Here is a 25,886-nt window from a genome sequence, read left to right as displayed (position 1 = left end):
AAATAATGCGGTATTTTGTCTTTCTCTGACTGACTTACTTCACTTAGCGTAATACTGGCTAGATCCATCCACGTTGTTGAAAATGGCAAGCAAGATTTCATTTTTTTTTATGGCTGAGTAATATTCTCTTGTATATCTATACCACATTATCCATTCATCAGTTGATGGACATTTGGGCTCTTTCCAATATTTGGGTATTGTTGATAATGCTGCTATAAACATGGAGGTGCATATATCCCTTTGAATCAATATTTTTGAATCATTTATGTAAATACATAATAATGCAATTGCTGGGTCATAGGATAGTTCTATTTTTAACTTTTTGAGGAATCTCTGTACAATTTTCCAGAGTGGCTGCACTAGTTTGCGTTCTGTATGGGTCTAAGTTTCATAATGAGGCAGTTGGCTCCCTTTGCTTCTCTTTAGCTCACTTATCTTGAAGTTGTAGTAGAAACTAATTTACAGTCAGCATGAGTTTTTAATCGTCAAGCCAAAGACACACACATTAATTACGAGAAGGTAAATATCCTACTTACATGGTACAGACCAAGTATCCATGCGAGTATGGACTGAAAAAGTTGTCTCTCTGGCACATATCAGATTCCAAGCATTTCAGATTTAAGAGTTGGACCAATTTAAGAGTTACCAGATTGTCATTTATTAGTCATTTTGTAGTCAATAAGTTAACCAAATAAACCAGATTTTATTGACCAAATGAAAATCATTGGTAAAAAGTGATAAAAGATGAATGGTGAATGATCTTACTTATATGTGGAATCTAAAAAATGAAACAAATGAACAAAACAAAACAAAAACCCAAGTTCATAGAGGCAGAGAACAGATTTGTGGTCGCCAAAGTGGGGATCAAAAGGGTGTTGATGATTGGGTACAAACTTCTGGTTATAAAATATGTGCCATGGGGTGTAATGTACAGCATGGTGACTATACTTGATAAATAATACTGTATTGCATATTTGGGAATTGCTGAGAGTAAATCTTAAAAGTCCCCATCACAAGAAAAAAGAAAAAAATTATAACCCTGTGTGGTGATGGATGATAAGTAGAGTTACTGTGGTAATTATTTTATAGTGTATACAAATGTCAAATCATTATATTTTACATCTGAAACCTATATAATGTTATATGTCAATTATGCCTTAATTTAAAAAGAATTTTAAAAAGTGATAGCAATGAGATAATACAAAAATATTATTTTTCTAGGACACACTTATGATTTTGCTATGATGATATATATCTTACTATTGTTATTTGAAGTAAAAGTTGATCATATTCTGTTAAGAGCTTGAATTTTAGAAAATATGAAATTAATTTATTATTGTTTTAAAATTTTGGATCCTGACTGTTCAAGATCTTCTACTATTTACTATAAACATTTCATTATTTCACCTGAATACTTCAAGAGCTGTTTGAAATGGGATTTGTAATTACAGGCTTAGTAGATTTAATTTGATAAAATTTTCTCTGCTTTAGGTTTAATTAACTTATAAAAGAATTAATTTTTAAATTTATAATTGATAAAAAACCCTTTAATTAGAAAGATTTTCTTCTTATTAAATATCTAGTTATTTCAAAGTCTATATCTGATAGAAATAATAGTGCTCTTTAGTCAAAATCTCTGGTCCTAGAATATAATTTTACTCTATTGTGTGTTTGTATGAGTGAGTGTGCACACGTGTGTATGTGTTAGTGTGTGTTAAAGTGTTAGAGAATATAAAATGTATTACCACAGTAATAATGATACTCCTTACCATAGTTTTTTAACTTCTCAAGCACATACATTCTTTTTTTTTATAAATTTATTTTTTATTGGTGTTCAATTAAGCACATTCATTCTTAAAGAAGAATTTAGGGAAGATTAAGCAACTTAGTTTACTTGGCATGCACGTGGCAGATCTGGGATGAAAAACTAGATCTGTTTAAAGCTTTAAAGTGTACCAGCTTAGCACTGTATCATATTCCTCTCCAATTAGTCCCATCTTATTATTATAAAACCAGTGTTATAGATTTAAAAACAAGCCTGGTGCATATAAACATTTATATACACACATCCATGTTGGTTGGCCTGTTATATTTATAAAAGTCGAGTTTGTTGGCTCTAGAATTTATTCATTCATGAACTTAACTTTTTCCTGCATCCTTTCCTTCTGTCTCTTGTTCACTCATCAAACATTTATCAACTATGCCTTCTACAAGCAGGAACTATTCCAGGTGCTGAATGAGATTCCAGATAAGAGTGTAACTTTGAAGAACAACTTCATACATCAAAGGGAAAAAAAAGTGTTTTTGCTTGCAATAAGATCACTTTCATTTTCCTGTTTAAAAAAGAGTAATTACGAGTGATGTGGACTATCTAGTTACAATTTTCTGAAAATATGGGCGTTAAAATGTGTTTTACTTTAGAGTCAGCTCTACTCTGAATTGCCTTTGATTGCTGAGGTGTTAATAACTAGAGGATACATCCTCACATTTTGATCAACAGTAGCCCCTTTCTAACTAACGAATCTTTCATAGTTAAAAGAATCATCCAGTTTTGATTTTATCCATTTGTACAGCGTCTCATTTTCTGCTAGAGGTGCTAACACAAAGAAGGTGAAGAAAAGTCAACTAACAGCAAAGAGAATAAAGGGAAATAGTGGACTTAGCAGGAAATGGAGGCAGCACTGTATTCAAGTTTCAAATTATGGAAATGTTAATGGAAAATGTTTTATTTGTGAATGTAATACGCATGTTAGCTATTGGGGGGATTGGCAAGGATAAAGCAAAGATAGAGTTTTTTATACTGTTCTAAGATTATTTTGAGGATAGGGCTAGGGAAAAAGAGCATAATAAAGTTTTAAAGTTCTCCTCAATGGTATTGAGATAGTCAAATTAGATTTATCTTTGTAGATATATCTATAGCATGGTTGTGTCTATAAAGTTGTTTTGGTGAGAGGTGAAGGTGGAAAGCTGGATGAGATATAGTGTGCTTTTTAAATAAGCAAGCAGAGATTTTATAAGCACAAGGCCTAGATTTGAGACCTAGGTGTGAGTTGATGTTGTCTCTTTATTGACACTGCTTTATTCCAAAATAATTTTGATCAAAATTTAGGTTTGATGGCCATCAAGGAGGGCACTTGATGTAATGAGCATTGGTTATTATATGCAACTGATGAATCACTAAATTTTTCCTCTGAAATTAATTTAAAAAATTAGATTTATACTTTTTTTTCCATAAAGAAGCAGTATTTCTTTAAATTCTAGTTGGTAAAGCTGAAATAGGTGGAAATCAAATGTAGTTCAATATCTCAATACATTGTCAGTGCATATCTTGGTATATTTTGCATTCTTCCCTTCATTCTTTTTATTTTATTTAAAAATTTTCATTTTATAATAATTAGAGACTCAAAAGAAGTTACAAAAACAGTACAAAGAGATTGTTTGTACCCATCACTAAGCTTTCCCCAATGGTAGCATCTTACACAATTAGTACGTTATCAAAACCAAAGTTGACATTGGTACAGTACAATTAACTAGACTATAAACCTTATTCAGATTTATAGTTTGGGCACACACATTTTTTTGTGTATGTGTTTTGCCTTTTAAAAATCTATAGGTCTGTCAGTCTGTTTGATTCTTTAGGTCTCTGTTTTTGTTCTTATAGGTAAACAATTATATCATCCATACTTCCACTTGTAATAAGGTGTGATTTTTCCATTTGCTATTCTTCTATTCCATGATTTTTATTTTTATTTTTTATTTTTTTTTATTCCATGATTTTTAATGTTTGCAGAATGTTTAAATATATTGGGTGAATGTAAAGTTTTTAATTTCACAATCCTTCATGGTGATTTCTCCTTACTTGCTACTACAAACAGGCAGATACATCTTTGGACACAGCATTTCAAAGATTTCTCTTTCTGTCTCTTTCTTTCCTTTCTTCCTGCTGAAGAATTCTTAGAAGATTTCTAGATCAAAGAAAAATTACATACTTTCTAATGTATATTGTCAATTTTTATCTCCAAAAATTCATATTGTGCATAAAGTCTCACAACCTTCTTCCTTATGAAATATTTAGAGAATAAATAAAGAAGATAATTTATTGGACACTGAACACTGGGCTGTTTAAAACCTTAATGTTGTGGGGCATCTGGGCGGCTCAGTGATGGAGTATCCTCTGCCTTTGGCTCAGGTCGTGATCCTGGGGTCCTGGGATTGAGTCCCTCATGAGGCTTCCTGCAGGGAGCCTGCTTCTCCCTCTGCCTATGTCTCTGCCTCTCTCTTTTTATCTTTCATGAATAAATGAATAAAATCTTTAAAAACAGATCTTAGTGTTGCGTCACATTTGCCTCAAATATTTTTCTTTGAAGCAGTAAAACAAAATTGATGCCCTCTTTGTGTCTCTCTCAATTACAGTCTTTGTAGAAACAATCTCAGAATAATTCAGTGGCTCAATGGGAAGAAAAAGTTCTCCTCAGACATTCTAGAATGACTGATTGTATTCCTCCTCTTTAATAAGAGCTTGTATTAAACGTCTCTCTGTGGACGTGAGCTAAGTATTGTGCAGAATGAGTTAATGAATGTGGTGTCTGCCTTCTGGGAGCCTCAGCTGTAGAGGAGAGTGTCATCAGAACATTGTAGTGTGTCATTCTGTGTGAGTTATAGCCTTAAAGAGAAAGGAATGGATAGTTAAGATGAATATGAAAATAGGAAAAAAAATAAGTCTTGAAGTCCTCAGATTTTGAGCACATTAGTTTTAATCCTTACCTATTTCTCACCTCTCTTCACATTTCACCCTAACCAGAGTGAAGGAGCATCATGTTAACAAATTGACTTCCTTCTCCTCTCCATGGTACTTGGGCTGCTCTCTCTTCTCTTTTCTCCCTCTTCTTAATTTTTTTTTCATTTTTTTCTTTATCACTTCATCACTGTTATAAGGATTAAATACTGAGAGGCATCTTCTCTTCCCTCCAACAAATACTGGTTGGCATTGGAGTGTGGTGCCACCTCTTAACCTTATTGGTTCTCTAGATAGTTTTGAGATGTCATGATTACCTGCTTGGAGACCCCGTGGGCCCTGGTCTATGGGTCTGGTTTTCTAGGAACCTGCTCTGGTTTGGAGTCTAATTCCTTACATGCTTATCATGACTTATTTCTGAGTTGGTTGATTGAGGACCTCTGCTCCTAAGAGTATCCTAATGCTCTTTTGGAAAGGGCTGACTGATGAAATTTGCTTCCCTTTAAAATGCACTTTTAAATTTATATTTATTTATGATTATATGTCAATCTTAATGAACTCATGCTTTGAAATTTAAACATGTTTTGATTGGATCTTTGGCATTTGACCTTTAATATTCAATTAATTGTAATTTTATCTTTTAGTTTTACGAATTCTATTTCTCTTTGCTTAAAACTCTGTTTTTTACTTGCATTTCCTCTAGCATAAAAATGAAACCCACAAGATAAAATGGTGACTTCACTCTCAGCTTTGACTTTAACTGTCAGGCATGACGCACAACCTATGAATCTTTAAGATCATTCATTCATGCCTCTTCTCTTCATTGACAGTGGGTAAAGTTCAGATAACAGGTATTGATTTCTTGAGAGCCATTCTTTTTATTCTTTTTCGTGTTGGCTGTGTTTCTCACCATTGGCAATTCACTCCGTTTTAATCCGAGATGATCTGGCGGTGGTGTGGACGCCTGGGCTGTCCTTTTATGTTGAGATGGGACAGTCAGTGTCTAGGGCTGGTGGCTGGGGCCAGGTTCTGGGTGTATGTACTCATGTATAAAGGATCAGTGGGGCTAAAGAATGTCTCTCTCTTTGTGTTAGGTTTCTCTGTTAAAATAATTGTCCTATAGAGAGATGTGCTTTCCAAGTACTTTTATAGAAACAATATCCCTAGTGGTTAAATTAACATAAGGTTATTATGCTGCCCCAAGTAAGCAATTACCCAATTTGGAGGGTTTCCTGGAACAGTCAGTTGATACCGCTCAAGGCCAAGTATCTGTAATTTAGATGAGATGTCCCTGTGTGAATAAAGCAATATGATGCCCTCTTAAAAATGCTTAAAGCCTTCTCTGTTTGTGTGCAATAGTAGTCTTTTGAGCTAGTCACTGTTTTTACTGAGCTTTTACCTCATGAGACTTTTTCTTATTTGTGTTAATGTGTCAGAAGAGTACTACTTCAGTTCACATTCATTCACAGTGGCAGGCATTTATTTAAAAATAATTATTGAGCATTTGCTGTGTGCCATTAATGAGCTAGCACGTGGTCTCTGCCCACAGGAAACAGCCTCTAGTAAAGGTACAAGAATTAACTCGAATAAGCACGCAGACATGTATAATTGGAGATTCATCACATTTGCCTTTGAGTCAGAAATCCTGGGTTGCAGTCGGCCACATGTTAGTTTTGTAATTCTGGGGAGTCATTTGACTTCTCTGAGGCTCATTTCTCATCTATAACATGAGAATAACAATGTTATTAAGGGATAGTGTGTGGATTAAATGATTTGATATATATATAAATTACCAGACGCAGAACCTGGCATATTGGTGATTAACAAAATATTCCTTTTCCTATTTCACAACCTCTTTTTCTTCTTATTTCAGGTCTTCCTTAAAGACAACATAAATTTGACATCTAGAGATGAAAAAAAACCCTGTTTTCTTTGATACCATCCTTCCTCCTACTTCTAGTTCCTTTTTGATTTGTTTCTACAATAGTTCCTCTTCCACCGTATTTTCATTTCTTACTTTGCTCTTCTTGGCTAGTCAGTAGATGCTAACTGATTCCATTTCCTCATTTGCCTCTCAGGTTTGACCTGGAATCCATTTCTAAGCAGGGCATTCTCCGGCTCTAGACCTTGAAATGGCCTGCCCTTCCCTAACAAGGCATTCCAAGCTTTTAGATAAGGCTTGCATTGATCTCTGTTGTCTTGGCTCCTGTTCCGCTCCACCCTAACCTCTCCTGCTTCAGCAGCATGAATGCACTTGTACTTCTTTTTTTTTTTTTTTTTTTGCACTTGTACTTCTAAAACAGAAACTGAGCTTTGCCTAATTTTTGTATTCATCTCACTTGCCATTGCCACTAAAAACTAATATCTCCATTAATTTTCATTGCCTCCCCGCTCAGCTACCTTCACTTTTCATCCTTTTAATAAAAGCCAGTGGAAAGATTGGCACAAGCTAAAGAAAAGCCAGAGCATCCCCCTCATCTTTATAACCTCACTTCTCAGCCATGTTGTCTGAACTCCAGGTTCTCTTCTCCCTTATACACCTGCATCCACTGCAGTGGCCCCAGTGCTCCTCTCTGTATCTGAATTGCTCTCCCCAAAGATCACCAATACCTACTTGTTCCTTAATTCAATGGAATGAACTGAAGTCCTTACCCCATTTGATCTCTCTTCGGTATTTGATGCCGGGGACCACCTCTGCCTCCTTGCAGTTCCCTACCGCTGCATATGGTAGTTTGTAGCCTCGTGTGGCTATTTAAATTTACGTCTAATTAGAATTAAGTAAAATTTAAAATTTAGTTCTGCCGTGACATTTGGCAAATGTGGCTATTGAGCGCCTGAAAGGTGGCTAGTATGATTGAAGAATTAAATTTTGAATTATACTTATTTTTAATTAATTAAAATTTAAATTTAGCTTGCTACCTGTGGCTATGCTGTTGATCGGTGAAGAGACAGACTGTTTCCATCACACAGAAATTTCTATTGTACAAGGCCTCCCTAGAAACGGGATTGGCACAGTTTTCCTTTAAGAGGCCAACTAGTGAATATTTTTGGCTGTGTGGGCCACCTGGGCTCCATTGCAAGGACCAGTTCTGCTGTTATCAAGCAAAAGCAGCCACAGAGAATACATAAGCAATTGAGTGTGGCTGTGTTTCAATAAAACTTTATTTACACAGATTGTGGCCCACATTTGGCATGTGACTATAGTTTGCTGATTCCTCTTGAGCCCTGGTTGCTTTGATATGCATTCTTTTCATCCTCTTCCTCTTTTTTCTCTAAAAGTCTCTTTTTCCAGTCTTTCGTATTTCTCAGACCCCTCCCTGCCTTCCATCTCTATCGCCACGATATTACAAGTAACCTTGCTACAGTCACCGTCCCCTTGTGTCCTGTTTCAGCCCATCATACCCATTGCCACAAAACTGTGCTTTCATAACTTATCTAAGCCAGTTTCCCCATTTGTAAGTGTGTATAATAATAGTAATTGTGTGAGAGGGTTATTGAAAGGAGTCAATGTGTATAAAATTGTGCTTGTGGAGGATACAGAGTACTTTCATATTAACTCCTCAGCACAGAATAAATGGTTGTGACTTGGAGCCTGTTTGACGTCCAGTCCACAAGTGTGGACCTTGGGTAAGCCGTTTAACCTCTCTGTGCCTCAGTTTCCTCATCTGTAAGATCAGGATGATGTTAGTGTATATACAGAGTCAATATGAGAATTGAATGGATTTGTGTTTACTGTTCGTAGTATTGTCATGGAACAGAGTAAATGCTATGTTGTTGGTTTTTGTTTTGTTTTCCTGGTTTTATAGATGGAGGCAGGAAAACCTAGGCATGCTAATTTGCCTGCAGACCTACAACTAGTACTTGTCATGCCTGAAATTTGAACTCTGGTTTTTTGACCTCAAAGTTCAGACCTTTACAACACCTATACTTTAGTCCTTTCAACATCCACCAGTTCCTAACCACATTCCCCTTGCTGGAATTAATCTCTCTTTAATGTACTTTCATCATACTTAGTTTCTACATCTGCTAGGAAATTTGCCACATTTTGCTTCCTATTATAGTTATTGCAAATCATTCTGGCTTTTAGAGTGGTGGACATGTTCGCAATTATATTTTTCCCCTTTTCTTTACAGTCTCAGGTCTAGCCAATAACAAATTATTGTTAAATTTGTTGGATAAGGGATGCCTGGGTGGCTCAGCAGTTGAGTGTCTTCCACTCTGGAGTGTCTTCCAGAGTCTTGGGATCAAGTCCTGTGTCAGGCTACCCTGTGTGGAGCCTGCTTCTCCCTCTGCCTCTGTCTCTGCCTTTCTCTCTGTGTCTATCATGAATAAATAAATAAAATATTTAAATAAAATAAAATAAATTTGCTGAATAAAAACCTTTTGAAGAGAAAATAATTATTGATAGCTAACATTGGTGGTTATCAATCTGCCAAAGTCTGCCTATAAGATAATGAATTATTTCCTATATCATGGTTTTACATTCCTCATTATTTTAGTTATACATTTAGTATTTTAGTATGTAAATAGCCAAATATAACCATCATCTTTGAATTTTTTCAATATGTTATACTTGGGTTTATTTAACTTTTGAAAAAGAGCTTGAACTTTTTCCTGAAATTGTGCCAAAATAAAGACACAAATAGGTGGTCATGAAGGAAGGAAAATGTAGTATGACCCAAGGAAGGGAGCTCCTAGGTAAATTATAAGTTAGACTTTCTGGCAAATGTCCGTCCAGTACAGAAATCAAAAGCTGAGACTACAGAGAGGTTTGCAGCATTGTGACTACCAAATATAGTTGTGCTAGAGGAAGCTTTCACAGTGATTTCTTATAGATTGAAATATGGTAGTTTGTGAAAGAATTTCATAGGCCACACTATTGAAAATACAATGAATTTTATTCTTGAAATAGGAAGGAGTGGTAAAATTGAAAATAACATTTTAAACTTTACCAATTCCACTTTCTGTACCTGGGTAATCAAAATCACAGAGTAAATGCTATCAATTTCCTCCTCTGAAAGAAGTCTTTTTTATTTTTTTATATTTCTTTTTAGTGTCTGAGTTTTATTTCCTTTTATTATTTTGAAAACCAACTTAATAAATACGTGCCCAAATAACAAAATTTTAGCTCTCAACAAAGGGAAGGTTGGTAATCCTGAGAATTGATGGGAAAGAAGAATCATGTGAATGTTTGGCACTAGTTTCTCTTGGTGCCTAGAGATCAAGACTGTGGAACTTGTCAACCTTTTAAAAATCCTTCAGATACCTACCTGCGTTCATTCAGTCAGCCCAGTGTGTGAGCCAAGCACACTCCCCAGTTTAACTCATTTGATAAACAAGGTCAAAGTGTAATACCGGGTGGGCCAATGTCAGATATTAGGAAGATAGGATTCAGGGGAGGCTAAGTGGAAGAAGAGAAGTCAAATTCAAAGAAGTTTCTCTCTGAAGAGCTGAGTTCAAGTTTTTATGCTGATGCAAACTAGCAGAGGTTAATGAGGGGAAGAAATGACACATAAGGAAGTCTAGAAAGAATTTCAAGAGCTTTCTTTTTTTTTTTTTTTTTTAGATTTTATTTATTTATTCATGAGAGACACACAGAGAGAGGCAGAGACACAGGCAGAGGGAGAAGCAGGCTCCATGCAGGGAGCCTGAAGTGGAACTTGATCCCAGGAACCCGGGATCACGCCCTGACCTAAAGGCAGATGCTCAACCGCTGAGCCACCCAGGCGCCCCCAAGAGCTTTCTTCTTAATGAAGCTCCTTCTGAAGACTCTCAGCTCCACCTCTGTGAGCTGATGATGGTGCATCTTGACTTCTTTTCAGGGACATCTAACATTCCTGTAGTGGCTACATAATTATACCAGCTGACATTACCCTGGTTTTGTGTGCCCTGGAATGTATTCGTCTGCCTCTTAAACTGTGAGATATGACAGTTTTAAAATTTGTTTGAATTTGCTAAAAGTGATGGGTCTGAGGACTTTTCTATTAGGATAGACCAGGTTGTTCTGCAGGAATAAACAGCCCTCAAATATCCCTAGTTTAAAATAGTCCAAGTGGATCTCATTCATGTAATTTTATCTTTTGTTACCCAGGAGATTTATGTCATCTGTCCTCACTCAAGAATACAGGTTGATAGTGCAGTCACCATTTGGAATGTCACTGGTCCAAAAATTTGGTGGCCCAAGTTTTAGTTTCTTAAAACTAAGTTTAGATATTGTCACAAATATACGAAATATTCCCTTTCACCAGAAGAAAATTGAAAAGAGATATTTTTATTTAATTATTTTTTAAATCAGTGGTAGGTAGGATGATATGGAGTTAATGATTCAGTCAAACCAAGAGCCATGCAATCTTCTGTTAAAATTATACTTTTATTTAAACACATTTAAATAACCTATTTACTATATAAATGCATGTTAGTAAAAAATCGATCACACAGTATTTATTATAGAAAAATATAGACTCTCTCTTTCATACTGCCCCATTTTACCACTATTAAGATTTTCTAGAATACTGCTCTAGACTCTTTCTTGTGCTTTTGTACAGCACGGAGATAAACCTACAAGCACCTTGCTCTGACAAAATGAAAAGTACTGTATATCTTTATATCAATCCAGTGGGAGAAAAATGACATCTCATTATTTTAATGTTCATTTTCCTTATCATCAGTGAGGCTGAGCATCACATATTTTTGTTTATTGGCCATTATCATTTTTTTCCCTTTATGAATAGTGTGCTGAGATTCTTTACCTACTAGATTTTACATTTTTTTCATATTGATTTTCAGGCATACTTTATATATTGCTGAAGTTAGAAATATGTTTTCCCGTTGTTATTTATGTTTGAAATATGCCTTTTCCACTTCTCAGCTTTATACTGTCCTCTATTTTTTATGTATATGTATATATTCATACACACATACATGAACCCTACATGCACACACGTACACACATACATTCATCTGAGTGTCCAGGTTCAGGTAGCTAACTGGAGTGCATTTCAGAATCCAGATCTTAGCTTATGTGTCAGTGAATACCAATTTTTAGTACTAGAGTCCTGTGATAGAAAAGAGAGGATTTCCAGGTGGCAATCGTATGTAGGGTTTCTAGGCCTTCTGGAAGTTATATGGAATGTGGTTCTGTTCTACAAGTCTTAAATATTTTAGAAGTTCATCCATGCAGAAACTCTCCCTATTTCAGAAAGTTAGACTGGGGTGGTGAAAGCTTGTGTGATGTGTAGATAAGTGTGAGTATATGTGTCTGGCTTATGTCTTAATTATTCATTCAAACACCAATGGCCCATTTTTTATTCCTACCTGCCTCTGATAGTGAAGTTATTTCAGAGTTGTTGAGAGCCTTTCAGTGAGCTTTTTAATTATCTGATTAGGATGTATAGTTCCCCATAAATGTATTCTATGGTATGGTTGTATGATTTTTTTCTACATATGGTTTTCTTTCTTTTATTCTAATTTGACAGTATATAAGATGTCATGGAAATCTTTCTGTATCGGTACACTTGGATCTACCATGGTTTTCATGACTTCTGGGTTTAGCAGCCATTCTGTTTCTGTTTGCTTTATATTGTCCAAAATTTGCTACTGCCCTAATCTGGTGCTAGCACCATTTCTAGTGGTTCTGCTATTACTGTCAATTTAATTTCGGGCTTATGTATTTTTCTGTTATTCAAGTGAGGTGTAGGGTACATTCAAATTTTTAAAAAATTTTCTGCAGAAAGAATTCCGGGCTGAGATGGGTAAAGAATATGAAGTTTTCTCCTTTCTTTTTTCAACAGAACTAAAAGCTGACTGAGTTGTTTTTGTTTTTTAAGATTTTAAATATATTTTTAAGATTTTATTTATTTACAAATAAAATCAAATAAATGACAGATAAAATAAACAAATAAAATTTTTATCAAATAAAATAAATAAAACAAATAAAATCAAATAAATAACAAATAAAATAAACAAATAAAATTTTTATCCATGAAAGACACAGGGAGGCAAGGACATAGACAGAGGGAGAAGCAGGCTTTTCACAGGGAGCCTGATATGGGATTTGATCCCAGGACCCCAAGATCACGACCTGAGGCAAAGGTAGATGCTCAACCACTGAGCCACCCAGGCGCCCCAAAGCTGACTGACTTTAAAGAGAGAGTTATTTGCAAGACTCTACCAACCGAACATTGTAGTAGTTGTGTCTAGAAACTACATAGCCCTGGCAAAGATTCTGATATATATGTGGGAATATGTATGCACAATATATATGGGAAGAATGGGGCATCACGAAAGAGTAAGGACACTAAGCATTGTCAAAAATCTATAGTTGTACAAAAATTGATGCTTGTAAAATGGACTATGGCTAAATAAACTAATATGATTGTACCATCACATCGTTATGTATGTGTGTGTGTATTTACATATATATTTATACACATACACATATAAGTATATCATACAAAATGTATATGTAGTATATACTATATAACATATATATGTATTTTATACACATATGAATAAGTTATTGGCAAATGTCAAGGATCAGTCTAAAAAATAAAACCAGAAGAGAGTATTATGAATTTTCTTAGAAGAAAAAATTGCAAAGGAAAATGATGAGTGAGTTTTTTTGGCTACATGCAAATTTCAGATATTTCTATGTCAGGAAACACCATGAATTTAAATTAGTGAATAACTTGAGAGAATAATTTTTAAAATGTCAGACTTAAGTTCAACATTCAACATAAAGAACCTTTAAGACTTGCTAAGACATTGTACTTAATACCAGTAGTCAAACCAAAATTAAAACTATTTTTCACTTCTCAAACAGAAGAAGATTGAAAATAATCTGTATTTGGAGGATTGTGATAAAGTGGAATTTCAGGTATTGCTGATTGTAATATAAATTTTTTTTTTGATTGTAATATAAATTGATTCAATATTTCCAGAAGGAATTTAATTATTTGATGTATGTATTTGATTGTGGGCATCTTGCCTGCAAATGTAATAAAAACAATTTAACCAATATTTCTCTATAAGAAATATCATTCCAGGATCATTTAAAATAATGACAGTATGAAAGGCAATTGGCAACAGTACAGGGTTAACTTTATTATTGAATAGCCATTGAATGGAATATTATGCCATCATTAAATGTGTTTTTTTTTTTTTATTTTTCAGGCACTTGGAAAAAAGCTAATACTGGAATCTTAAACATAGAGGCAAAATATTTACATATATAAAAAATAAAATACTCAGGGTATATTTTCTCAGTTGTCTACAGTGGGCATTAGTTATTTAATAATCTGGGGAGACAACCCATTTAAAACTTGCTCATGAATTTAGAAAGGACAGTGACGAGACAGCACATAGAAGGCATTCAATTGACCTTTACTGAAATGATTTGATTTAGAATGAAATAAGAATCTTGTCATAGTAGAATAATCAAATCTTTGAGCCAGGAGGCTGCTTGTGGGTCACCTGGTCCAGTCAGCCACAGTAAACCAATCTTTAAGTTTAGTCCATTTATATTGGTATATTCATTAACTTACCACCTCTGGAGCCATGCCAATTTGTTATCTCCTGCAACAGTTCTTGTTTGACACTGCTTTCAGGCCCTGCCATTTATTTCCTTTCTGCCTGGCCTAAAGGGTACCCTGAAAATTCTTTAAATATCTTTTAAGGGTATCCTTAAAAAAGAAAACCCTAGGATAACTTAAATATGAAACTACTACATATTTTCAAATGATTGAAAAATAATCTAAAGTTCTTTGAAAAAAAGTAAAGTTCTTTGAATATTGACTGTAGAGTTTGTGACGTTTAAGGGTTTAGTTCTCTAATTAGGCTGCCTTGAGCAAGTTACTGTCCGATAAATTTCCTCGTAGGTAAAATGGGGTTTATAATAGTACCTACTTCATGAGGCAGGGTTGTTGTTTGACTAAATGAGCTAATACACATGAAATGTTGGCTTAGAATAAGGGATCAATAAATGTTATATATAAAAATTAGTGAAAGGGAATAAAGGGAAAGGAGAGAAAATGAATGAAAATATCAGTGAGGGTGACAAAACATGAGAGACACCTAACTCTGGGAAATGAACAAGGGGTAGTGGAAGGGGAAGTGGGCAGGGGGTTGGGGTGACTGGGTGATGGGCAATGAGGGGGGCACTTGGTGGGATGAGCACTGGGTGTTATGCTATATGTTGGCAAATTGAACTCCAATAAAATTTAAAAAAATTAAAATGAAGATGTCTGGATTCAGGACAAGATGGAGAAATGTACTTTCCCCTATTCATCCTGTTAAAAACAGAGAAAAACCTAGGTCATTATATAAAAAACCCACATAAGAAGACTCTGAAAGGTAGAGAGAACAAACCAAATCATCAGGAACTTTGAGACCTAAGAAATGATGTGGTAATGAGTTCCCTGGGTTTACTTTTTGTCCTATATATCCTAGACTGAGTGCTGGAGAAACAGGCACCCAGAAATACCAATAGGTGCAGGAAAAAAAAAAAAAAGAACAAGCCCCCCACAGAAGACTGTCTCTGGATTTTAGATAGTAACTACCCTAACCCAGCTAAACACTAGAGAAAAAGCTATAACCCTGATCGCATACTTACCCATGAAAACCTGGTGCGGAGTGTAGACTTGTGCTCTAGCCAGCCACCGCAAGCACTGCCACCTGCCCTGGTGGCATCAGAGGTTATATTGCAAGTCAGACCTTTCATTCTGGCTGAGGTAGAGAGGTTAGGAGGCTCTTCCACTGGCAGTGGCAGGGGAGACCACATGGGGACAGTAAAACGATGCCTCCTCTCAGCCAGGAGAGTGTCATAGAAGCCTAGGGGGATCCTGAACTTTCACCCTAATCCAGCAGTAATGAGATACCCCTCATCCCCACCCGTGTCAAAGGAGGCCATTAGGGGACCTGGGACTAATACCTGCACCTGGTTGTAATGAGGCCTCCCTGTCCTCCACTGACACGGTTTTGGGGGAGGTCTGGAATACAAATAGGATCTTTAGATAAGCTCCCAGAGTCTCATAATAAAATACCCACAATGTCCAGGAGACAACCTCAGATCACTTGCTATTCCAAAAGCCAGGAAAATCTTAACATGAGTGAGAAAAACAATCAATAGATGCCAGCACTGGGATGACACAGAGATTGCAGCTATGTGATGAGGACTGTAACACAGCCCTCATGAAAGTGCTTCAACAGACCCTTATAAGCATTGTTAAGGAGATGTGATGAGGACCGTGGTAGAGACCTGTGCAGAGGCCTTTGGAACTGCTTAGGGAAGGGTGGGGGTAGAGGTAGAAGACAGCCACGGAAAGAGCAGCTGACTGGATGCAAGAATTACACATTCTGTGATTCACTGAAGCTGGAACGTGGGAAGCTGAATGGGGAGAAATAAAGCTGAGATGAACGGGGCTCTGCAAGCCATCGGAAGATACACAGTGTTTATTTTATTTATTTATTTATTTATTTATTTATTTATTTATTTGACACAGTTTCTATTCCGAACTTCATGGAACAGTATTAAATAACTTGGAGCACTATTTGGTATGAGAAGATTTACATGGAGGGAAAACATTCTTTAAAAATTCCTTTTTAAAAAAAATTTTTGAGTATTGCTGACACCCAGTGTTGCATTCAAATCAGGTGTACAGCCTAGTGATTGAACTTCTCTATACATTATGCTGTGCTCACCGCCAGCGCAGTGCCATCTGTTACTGTAAAATGCCATTATAGCATCATTAACTCTATTCCCTATGCTGTGCCTTTCATCTTCGTGACTTATTCATTACAAAACTGGGAGCCTGTATCTCCTACTCCCCTTCACCCATTTCCCCACCTCCTTCCCTCTGGCAACCATCAGTTTGTTCTCTGTATTTATGGGTCTGGTTCTCCTTTTTTTTTGTTCATTTATTCATTTGTTTTCTTTTTTTTTTAGGTTACACATATGAGTGAAATCATATGGAAATTGTCTTTCTCAGACTGATTTATTGAGGAAAAACAATCTAATTGCATGGAGAGATGACTTGAGGGGATGGGCTGAGGCCTGGGGCAGGGAGATTAATTAGGAGGCAGTAATTCAAAAAAAAAAAAAAAAAGGAGGCAGTAATTCTGAACCAGGTTATCAAAGAGACAACTGAACACTTACAGAGCTTAATGTGATGTTACATATGGCCGATTGGATGTGGAGAATGAAGGATCAAATTGAACTCTGGGGTTTCTAATTCAGGTCCCTGTGTGCAAGGTTGTTCCTTGAAATATGGAAAACAGGAGAAGGGGAGGATTTGCATTTGGCATGGGGCAATGGGTTGAGGTGGGGTGAACTGACTACACGTGTTACTCTTTCCAAATAGAGATGTTGTTGGGGAGGAAATTTTTTTTACTCTATCCTTATAGGTTCCTTTGGATGATCTATTAATTAAATTGACATAAAGTGAAATTAACAGGAGGAAAAACTAATTTTGAATGTATGAGAGCCTCACACAGAAATGAGAGATTCAAAGATAGATCTATTGAGGCTGAGGTGAAGAGAGTAGGGGCCTAGAGCTTCACAAGGAAGGAAGACAACTCACAGGAAGATGGAAAGGCAAATATTTGTTTGCCACACAGAGGCCATGGGACACAGAAGAATTTAAACAAATGAGCCCTGCCGAGCCCTCCCCACAGCCTACCATGCCTTGCCCATATTCTTTGTAGTTATCTTTGGTAATAGATCTTTTCCTAGACCAGGCCTTCTAACTAAATTCTTAGAGGCAGTTAAGGAGGGGAGGTTAAAGGTCTTCCTGAGTCTTTTGGGTGTTGATTGTCTTCTGCTCAAAATAAGCCACATGTCAAAGTAGCATGTTTGGGGAGGCTCATTCTGAAACCCTTCAGTGTCTGGCAGACTGTTGGCTTTAAGGGTATGGAGCTCAGAAAGGAGTTCAGGGCTGGAGCTGAAGATGGAAGTTGAAGCCATATGGGTATAAAGATTACCCAGGGAGTGTATGCTGCGTGAGCCAAGGAATGGATATAGGACCTTAGGAATCATGGTCAAAGATTTGACAGAGGAAGAAGATCCCAGGAAAGATGTTGAAAAGGAATAAGTAAAGAGGTAGGAGAACAGTCAGCGAATGACAAAGTGAATTCCTCATGTTCTTTAGTATTGAGGGGCTCCTTCTTTTTGCAATGTCATGAGCATAATTAATTATTGGGCACAAATTGTGGTAGAGTGGAAGTTGTAGATAAAAAGAAAGAGAATAATGACAACTTTGAGAAGTGTTCCTGCAAGGCAGTATTCCAATATTCTGTTTCAGAAACAGAAATAAAAACCAAAAAAATATAAATAAATATTTTTGTGGGAAAATCCTATAAAACATCTTTCCTTATTTCTGCACAAAATGTTGAGCAAATTATCTTCGTTTCTTGGCATATTAGCTAATTTTGACCACAATGCTGCATATCAGGTAATCCTAAAAATGTCCAAATCCTAACATATTCAGCTGTTACTTCCGTGTAGCTCTAGGTTGTCATGGGGTCAGATGATCTAGGATGGGCATGACTGGAAGCATGGCTCCAAGACATATATCTGACTGGGTTAGGTTCCCCTCTTCTTTTGGGCTCTACTGCCACCTGCAAATGTCTGCTTTGGGTACCAGGCTGCGGAGGCAGCTGTAGTATCCAGGAAGCTCTTCTGGAGGAAGTATAGGTGAAGGAGAGCAAGCCCAGTTGTGCAAGTGCTTGAAAAAGCCTCTGCTTGAATCATGTCTGCTGATTTACCAAAGCACAGTCCCATGGATGAGCCCAAATCAAGGGAAGTATTCTCTACTCATGGAGGGGGGGCAAGGGGAAGAGACAATACTTTTGCACAAACATTGGCGATTAAGAATCTTTACATCAATTACTTTTTGTGCTGTGCTGTCAGGTAGTCATATACAGATTATTGAAGTGTATAGGGTCATGACCCTGGTTAAGTGATCCCTCCTCCTGCCGAGTCCTGTGTGTGTAATTTCTTGATGCTGCCACTAAATCTATAGCTGCTTTTAATTCACTGCCTCATTTCCCAACAGGGCTTTTTGAGGGAAGACCTGAAGGTGATACTCAGCTCTCTGACACGACTTTTTCTTCTTGCGTCAATGTTTTTTTCCTGTTACTTTGCATTGTTATAATATTTGCTAGCCTGACACTGGGACAAATAGACCGTTACTGTACTTGAATACTTTATTTTAGTCCTTTCCTCCTAAAAATGTGACAACTGCAAAGATTTTTCTTTTGGAAAAATAAGATATATTTTCCTTTTTTTTTTTTTTTAATTTATCATGTTTTATTTTTAGATATATTTTCCTTAAAAGGTATCTACATCTATCTACATGATGTCTGCATTTTCAAAGGAAGGCATTGATCAGTTAGGAGATGAAAAGCACTAAATTGGGAAGGTCTTTGAAAAAAAATCTATTAAAATTTTATATGCATGTCCATTCTTTATTCAAATTATGAAACATCTCAAAGATGCAGAACAGAGCTTATTCTTTGCACAACTGGAAACATCACACTTACTTAAAACAAAAATTATATATATAATGTCTTTTTTTTTTGTTTGTTTGTTTATATAATGTCTTTTAAAAAATAATTAAATTTTCCAATAAGTTTGTCTTTTCACAGCAGATACCCAGACTGAGTCATACATCTACCATTTGTTCTCTCAGCCTAATGCTTTCTTGGCCTGCACTGCTCTTATATTCATTTCATCCATGTAACATAGATGATTTTGGTGCTCTATACTTTAGTTTCGTCCTAAGCAATAAAATCCACAAAGTTGTCACCTTGAGCTGTGAGGTCTATTTTCCTAGTACACACCAAAATAAATACATGTTTATTAAGATAAAGATGTCCCTCCTGTACCATCTTAAATATCTACTTTAGACATCATTACCTGGCATAGCATGCAAAGGGAAACACTATTTTAAGGGCAGTGATGCCAAACTAGAAATATAGAAACTAGTTACGCTAATTTATAGTTAAATATAGTTAACTAGTATAATTATAGTTAAATATGGAAACTAGTTAAGAAACTAGTTAATATTTTGGAAAGAATTATTAACCCATACCTTTCAATTTTTCAGGTTTGTGGAAGGAATGCTTAACATTTGTTACAATGCCATCGATCGCCATATTGAAAATGGTCAAGGAGATAAGATTGCTATCATCTATGACAGTCCTGTTACAAATACTAAAGCAACTATTACCTACAAAGAAGTTCTGGAGCAGGTAATATCATAAACTTTCTATATGTGGTATTTGGGAATCATACAGAAGTTACTTAAATAATATGCATTTGCATTGTGTAACCTTTATTTCACTTAATTCATTGACATACGCTACTGTGGTTTCCTTTTGATGCACAATGGAAGAACTAGAGGCATGTTAACTCATGTAGATAGTTTTTTTCCCTTATATTTGTATGCTACACTACTGAAAGATACTCATTTTACGGGGAGAGGTTAGCAAGCCTCTAAGAATATGTTTAAATCCTCTCCAGGCCTGTGCTCCCACCCATGCTGCCATCACATTAGTCCAGCTACTTTTCAGCTCTTATACTAGCGAAGCAGCCTCCCAGCTTCCCCACTACTGGCCTGCCCTCCGATAGGTCACCACCTAACGTGGCATCAGAGTTTTCTCCTTAAGAAACAACTAGTTAAAAACCTTTTCTTTAAAAATTACTGTTACTTAGAGGGTAAAATCTGGACCCCTGCGGTGTAGAAGCCATTTGGAATGAAGCGTTTCCCCCAACTTCATTTCCAGACATTCTTGGACATGCACACAACTGTTTTTCACCCTGTCATGCCCTCAGGCACATCTGACTCTACGGGTCTTCTTACAGACGGTGCCTTTCTCTTATTTGCTCTTTTTGTTTTGTTTGTTTGTTCTTTCCCATCTGTGTAGTTCTCGAGTGAATCACAATATTGGCAGATGATTTATGAGATTTTCTTTTAACATTAGGGTAGAAATGAGGTTTCAGAAGTAATTATAAAAGTATTTGGGTATTGGGGACTGTGGAACACCTATTCTAGCTCTATTGATTTATAGAGAGATAATAATGTAGGGAAGGGTTTCTACCTTGGTACTCTGGACATTTTATTATTTTATTTATTTTATTTTATTTTTTAATATTTATTTTATTTTATTTATTTATTTTAGAGAGAGAGAGTATGAGCAATGGGAGGGAAGAGAGGGAGAGAAGCAGACTCCCCACTGAGCACAGAGTCCAACACGGTGCTTGGTCTCACACCCTGAAATCATTACCTGAGCAAAAATCTAGAGTTGGATGCTTAACCGACTCAGCACCCTGGACACTATTGACATTTTAAGCCCGATAATTCTTGTTATGGCATACTGTTATGTACATTGTAGGATGTTTAGCAGCATTCCTGTCCTTTACCCATTAGATGCTAGTAGCTCCCCTCCCACAGTTGTGATGACCAAAAATGTCTCCAAACGTTGCTGAATGTCCCTGGGTGGCAAACTAGTTACTAGTTGAGAACTACTGGTTGAGCAGAGTCAGTCATACTAGGGTTTGCAAGCATTTGCTTTTAAATTAAGGCTTTTGGAAGCACATTCTCTTCTTTCTTTTGGTTAAAATACCTACTTAGGGTTGCTACCTGATTTTTAGAAAATTTGGTCAACTTTCCTTGACTCCCTGAAATTATATCCTTTTGCATCAAAAATGTTCCTGTTTAGACTTCCAAGAGATTTCAAAAAAAGGCAACTGGGACCATCCAATGTCTCAATCCTGAGTCGTTGGGAACAATCAAGAGAGAAATTTACGCCAGTTTCGCTCAAGCTGGGTATCAGCAGGTGGTATCAGTGAATGCCAGCTTCAGCTGATTTAAACATAAGAGGAATTCATGAAAAGGGAAGACTGAAGAACCAGGTTCAGAATAATAATACACCTCCAGGGGGAAAGGGCAGAGGTAAAAATTTAAGGAGAGCCCACAAATTGTCTGGTAATTAGACTTGCTGACTCGAATTAACCTCGTAGGCTGATATAGGAGGAATACCTAGTTGGCCAGTTTTAGGTTACATGCCTGAATTACCAGGTAGTGGAAGAAGAAATGTCTTCTCTTCTTTTGACTTCATAGTAGGAACTGGAGCCCTGGCTCCCGGTAGGACTCATAGTGGGGGAATTCCAATCTAGTAAAAAGGGAGTTCAAATGCTAGGCAGCCCAAGACAGAACAAAACAAAATAATGCCACAATTACACTGTTGGGTACTTTGTATAGATCTGTAAGTGTGAACTCTATTTTCAGAATGAATTATACAGAAACAGACCTCACCCTGAGGCTGCGGAGAGAAGGAATTCCATTAGCGAATGACCTCGGTATTCATCTGAGGCCACGTTTTATTATAAGAGATAATGTAAATTTCCTATAACCTGTTGTACTCTGTGTTTTATTTCAGATTTGCAGTTTTGGCTTTTAGATGAGGTTTTGTTTGATTAAAAGCTTACTCCTATGATTTGGGCGTATTGTCACCGTTTCATTTTATTAATATTAAGGCCTAAGACACTGGTGACTCTTAATTAGCATACAGAGTAGAAAGCTTATTTTATGTACTTCCAAATATTCTCTATATACCCATTTTGAATTTGATACACCATCATCAAAGAGAAAGCATTAGGGAAACGTAAGATAAGGACAGTTAAATATTTTACTCACTTGCTATTTTTTTTTTTTAGAATCAATTGCATAAGTGTATATAATAAACACACACACATTTTGCTTAGAAGCATTTCTGCTAACTCATCTTGATTTTCTAATATTGAGTCTAGACTCTCAGACCCTTTTGAGGTTTGTACTGGTTCATTGGTTTCGGTTTAGCCTGACATCAAAGTACTTAAAAGGCCTGTTTCTCTCACCTGCTGACAGCTTCTGATTCCCTGGGCTTTTCTTCTCTAAAAGTACTAAAGGAAGAAGTGTTAGGAAAGAGGGAGGCATTGTGCTCCACTTTGATTATCTGCTCCTGGTTCCCTGTGGCCTTTATTTTATTAAGTAGAGAAGACAGAGAGAAAGATTTAATGGTAATGCCATTGAGAACAAACAAAGAGAAGCGGCTTTGTACTTTACTTGTTTTCATCTCCCTTGTCTCATTTATTGGGAGTTTCTGGCTAAGTAGAACTTGATTAAGGTAGTTAGCATTTCTTGTTTAATTAGGGAGCAAATTTTAGGCTAAATTGTTTCAGTGACATGAAGGATCTGAAGATTTTACAGAATGATTCAGAAATAGAGCTTTTCCCAAACTGTCACCTTTTATCTGATCATTTACACAAGCCTTTATTAAGATTTTTTGTAGAGAGATTTGAGCCTGGTTCAAGATCCATTTTTCATTCATTCAACAAATATTTGTTTTGTATGCCAGACCCTGTTGGGAACAAGTGATACAAGGTGAATGCACCCATTCCCTCACTTTAAGGAACTAAGAGCCCCATGTGAATGTAATAAAGGTTACGTTAGAGGGAAGTATTGGGTTCTCTAGAAACCCATGGGAAGGCATGCAGCTCAGCCAACTGTTAAGACAGCAGAGAAAGGCTTTCTGGAAGAGTCAATGCCTAAAATTAGCCCAAACGAACAAAAGTGGGAAGGGAGATCGTGGGAAGGAGAGTCCTGCAGACAGAAGGAATAGCACATACAGATATTCCGGGAAGGGAGAACCTGGTGCCTCTGCCGTAGCTTTGGCACAAGATACAATCACGAGTGGTTAGGGAGGTAGGGCTCCAGGGAAGCAGGCTCAGGGAACTCCGAGTGCCACACTACAGATTTGTGCTTTCTTCTGAGACCATGGAAAGAAGAAAACAAAAGTCACTCCTCCCTGGGACCTGTGGTTCTACACGATCAACTCCTGTGACCTTCGCCCCAGCCCCACTGCACACCCCAGGCCCACTCACTACACAGCCCGACCCCACTATACTGCACACCCCAACCCTACTAAACTGCACACCTCAGGCTCGCTGCACTGCACTGCACACCCCAGGCCTACCTCACTGCACACCCCAGGCCCACTGCACTGCACACCCAGGTCCATTGCATACCCCAGACCCATTGCACACCCCAGCCCCACTGCACTGCACACCCCAGGCCCACTGCAGACCCCAGGCCCACTGCACTGCATACCCCAGGCCTACTTCACTGCACATCCCAGCTCCACTGCACTGCACACCCCAGCCCCACTGTATGCACACCCCAGGCCTACTTCACTGCACACCCCAGGCCCACTGCACTGCACACCCCAGCCCCACTGGACTGCACACTCCAGCCCCGCTGCACTGCACACCCCAGGCCCATTGCACACCCCAGGCCCATTGCACACCCCAGCCCCACTGCACTGCACACCCCAGACCCACTTCACTGCATACCCCAGGCTACTTCACTGCACATCTCTGGCCCACTGCACTGCACACCTCAAGCCCACTGCACTGCACACCCCAACCTTACTGCCTCCTGCAGCTAACTTTCAGCTCACTCCACTCCCAACTTAGAGCCTTTGTACTTACCCACCTTCTCGTTGAAATAGTTTTTCTTCCAGATATCTTATGGTTCATGGTTCCTAAATGTTGTTTTCCATGATACCTGGATGAAATTTTCCCTGGCCATATTAAATACAAATGTTCCCACATCCACATCACTTTGGACCTCCCTTTTCTGTTTTTTTTCTTTAGTTTTGCCACTTGTTAATCAGTGCCATTATTTATATTTTACTTAGCTGTCCTCTTTAGGGTTTCCTCTTCTAGAATGTACTTTCCATGAGGGAAGGGTTTCTTGTTCTGCTTGCAGAGCAGCGACTGGTACATAGTGAACATGTGTTGAATGAATGAGTGAATGAATGAATTAAATACTATTTGAAATTTCTAAATGTCTCTAGCTTCTTTTATTGTCAGAATGTCTCACCTGTGAATTGTATCAGTAATATAACTCCAGCTTCCTTCTAAGTAAATTCTGACCTGTGAAGGATTGTAGCTTATTTACATTTGGCTTGAAAGTTCAAGATGAATATTTCCACTGTAAATTTTCTACACTTAAAACTGAAATCTGCATTCCAGGAGAAATGTTTATGCTCACCGCATCCTCCTCTTGGTAGCTCTTTTCAAGGTAGCGCTTATATCAAACCTCAGTGAAATAAAGGGGTGTGTGTGAGCGTTTATGTTTGTATTTGGATGTGTTGATTATATACAGACAGTATTCATCATGTTTAGAAATTCCTACTTTGAATTTCTTTTCTGTATCTCTATTTTCTAATTGCTTTTTTTGGTTTTTAAACAATTTTGGTTCTTTTAAATTTATTTATTTATTTATTTATTTATTTATTTATTTATTTATTTATTTTAAAGATTTTATTTGTTTATTTGAGAGGGAGAGAGAGGTAGCGAGAGAGAGCATGAGCAGCAGAAAGAGGGAGAAGTAAACTCCCCACTGAGCAGGGACCCTGACCTGGTCCTTGATCCCAGGAACCCAAGATCATGACCCGAGCCGAAGGCAGACACTTAACCAACTGAGCCACCGAGGTGCCCTCAACTGTGAATTTTTATTTATTTATTTGCTAAATAAAAACGTGATCACTAAAAGGCATTTGAGAAATTTTCACAAATATATGGTGCCGGAAAAACTGATAAAACCCAGTGTGTGCTAAATTTTCTTGATTTAATTCAAACTAAAAGTGTCTTTTATCTCCACTGAAGGCAATTCTTTGAAATATAATTATGGTGGCAGTTGTAATTATGAAGGTTGCATAATTTGGAGGAGAGAATTATTCTGAGGTCAAGGGCCATGTCCCATGAGAAGTCCTCCCTCCAACTCTGCCCTTTAGGATGCTCTTTTCAAAGTATGAATTCCATCTTCTCAGAAATATGTCAGGGTAAGATAATCTGATATTTCTTTGTCACATCATCAGCATTTCCTTAAGCAAGAACCTAAAATGCAAAAACCAGAACATGCAGACTCAGCCCTGCCGGTGATTGCCTTGTTGAGGGGAAGGAGTACAACAGTGCATGGCTTAGTTGTCTTTGTTTAATCTTCTTAAATCAGCAGTAAAAACTTCAGCTGTACTACAGTCAGCTCTGCTAAAAGGTGTATCTCTGTAAGGCGAATTCCCTTTTCCACGCTGTGTGAGTAGGTGAATGATG

The 25,886-nt window shown here is 37.2% G+C and overlaps 1 protein-coding gene across 2 annotated transcripts in view; it reads left to right on the top strand.

Annotated features, from left to right (window-relative positions):
• ACSS3 (acyl-CoA synthetase short chain family member 3) overlaps nt 1-25,886 on the top strand; it is a 143,296-nt gene that overhangs the window by 11,448 nt on the left and 105,962 nt on the right. For both annotated transcript variants that reach the window (XM_041738836.1, XM_041738835.1), the window contains exon 2: nt 19,837-19,981. In XM_041738836.1, the coding sequence (XP_041594770.1) occupies nt 19,837-19,981 (145 nt within the window). The remainder of the gene's footprint in view (nt 1-19,836; nt 19,982-25,886) is intronic.

The sequence above is a fragment of the Vulpes lagopus genome, chromosome 23, assembly GCF_018345385.1.
Source record: "Vulpes lagopus strain Blue_001 chromosome 23, ASM1834538v1, whole genome shotgun sequence".
NCBI classification, from domain to species: Eukaryota; Metazoa; Chordata; class Mammalia; order Carnivora; family Canidae; genus Vulpes; species Vulpes lagopus.
This window is presented reverse-complemented; position numbering and strand designations above follow the sequence as displayed.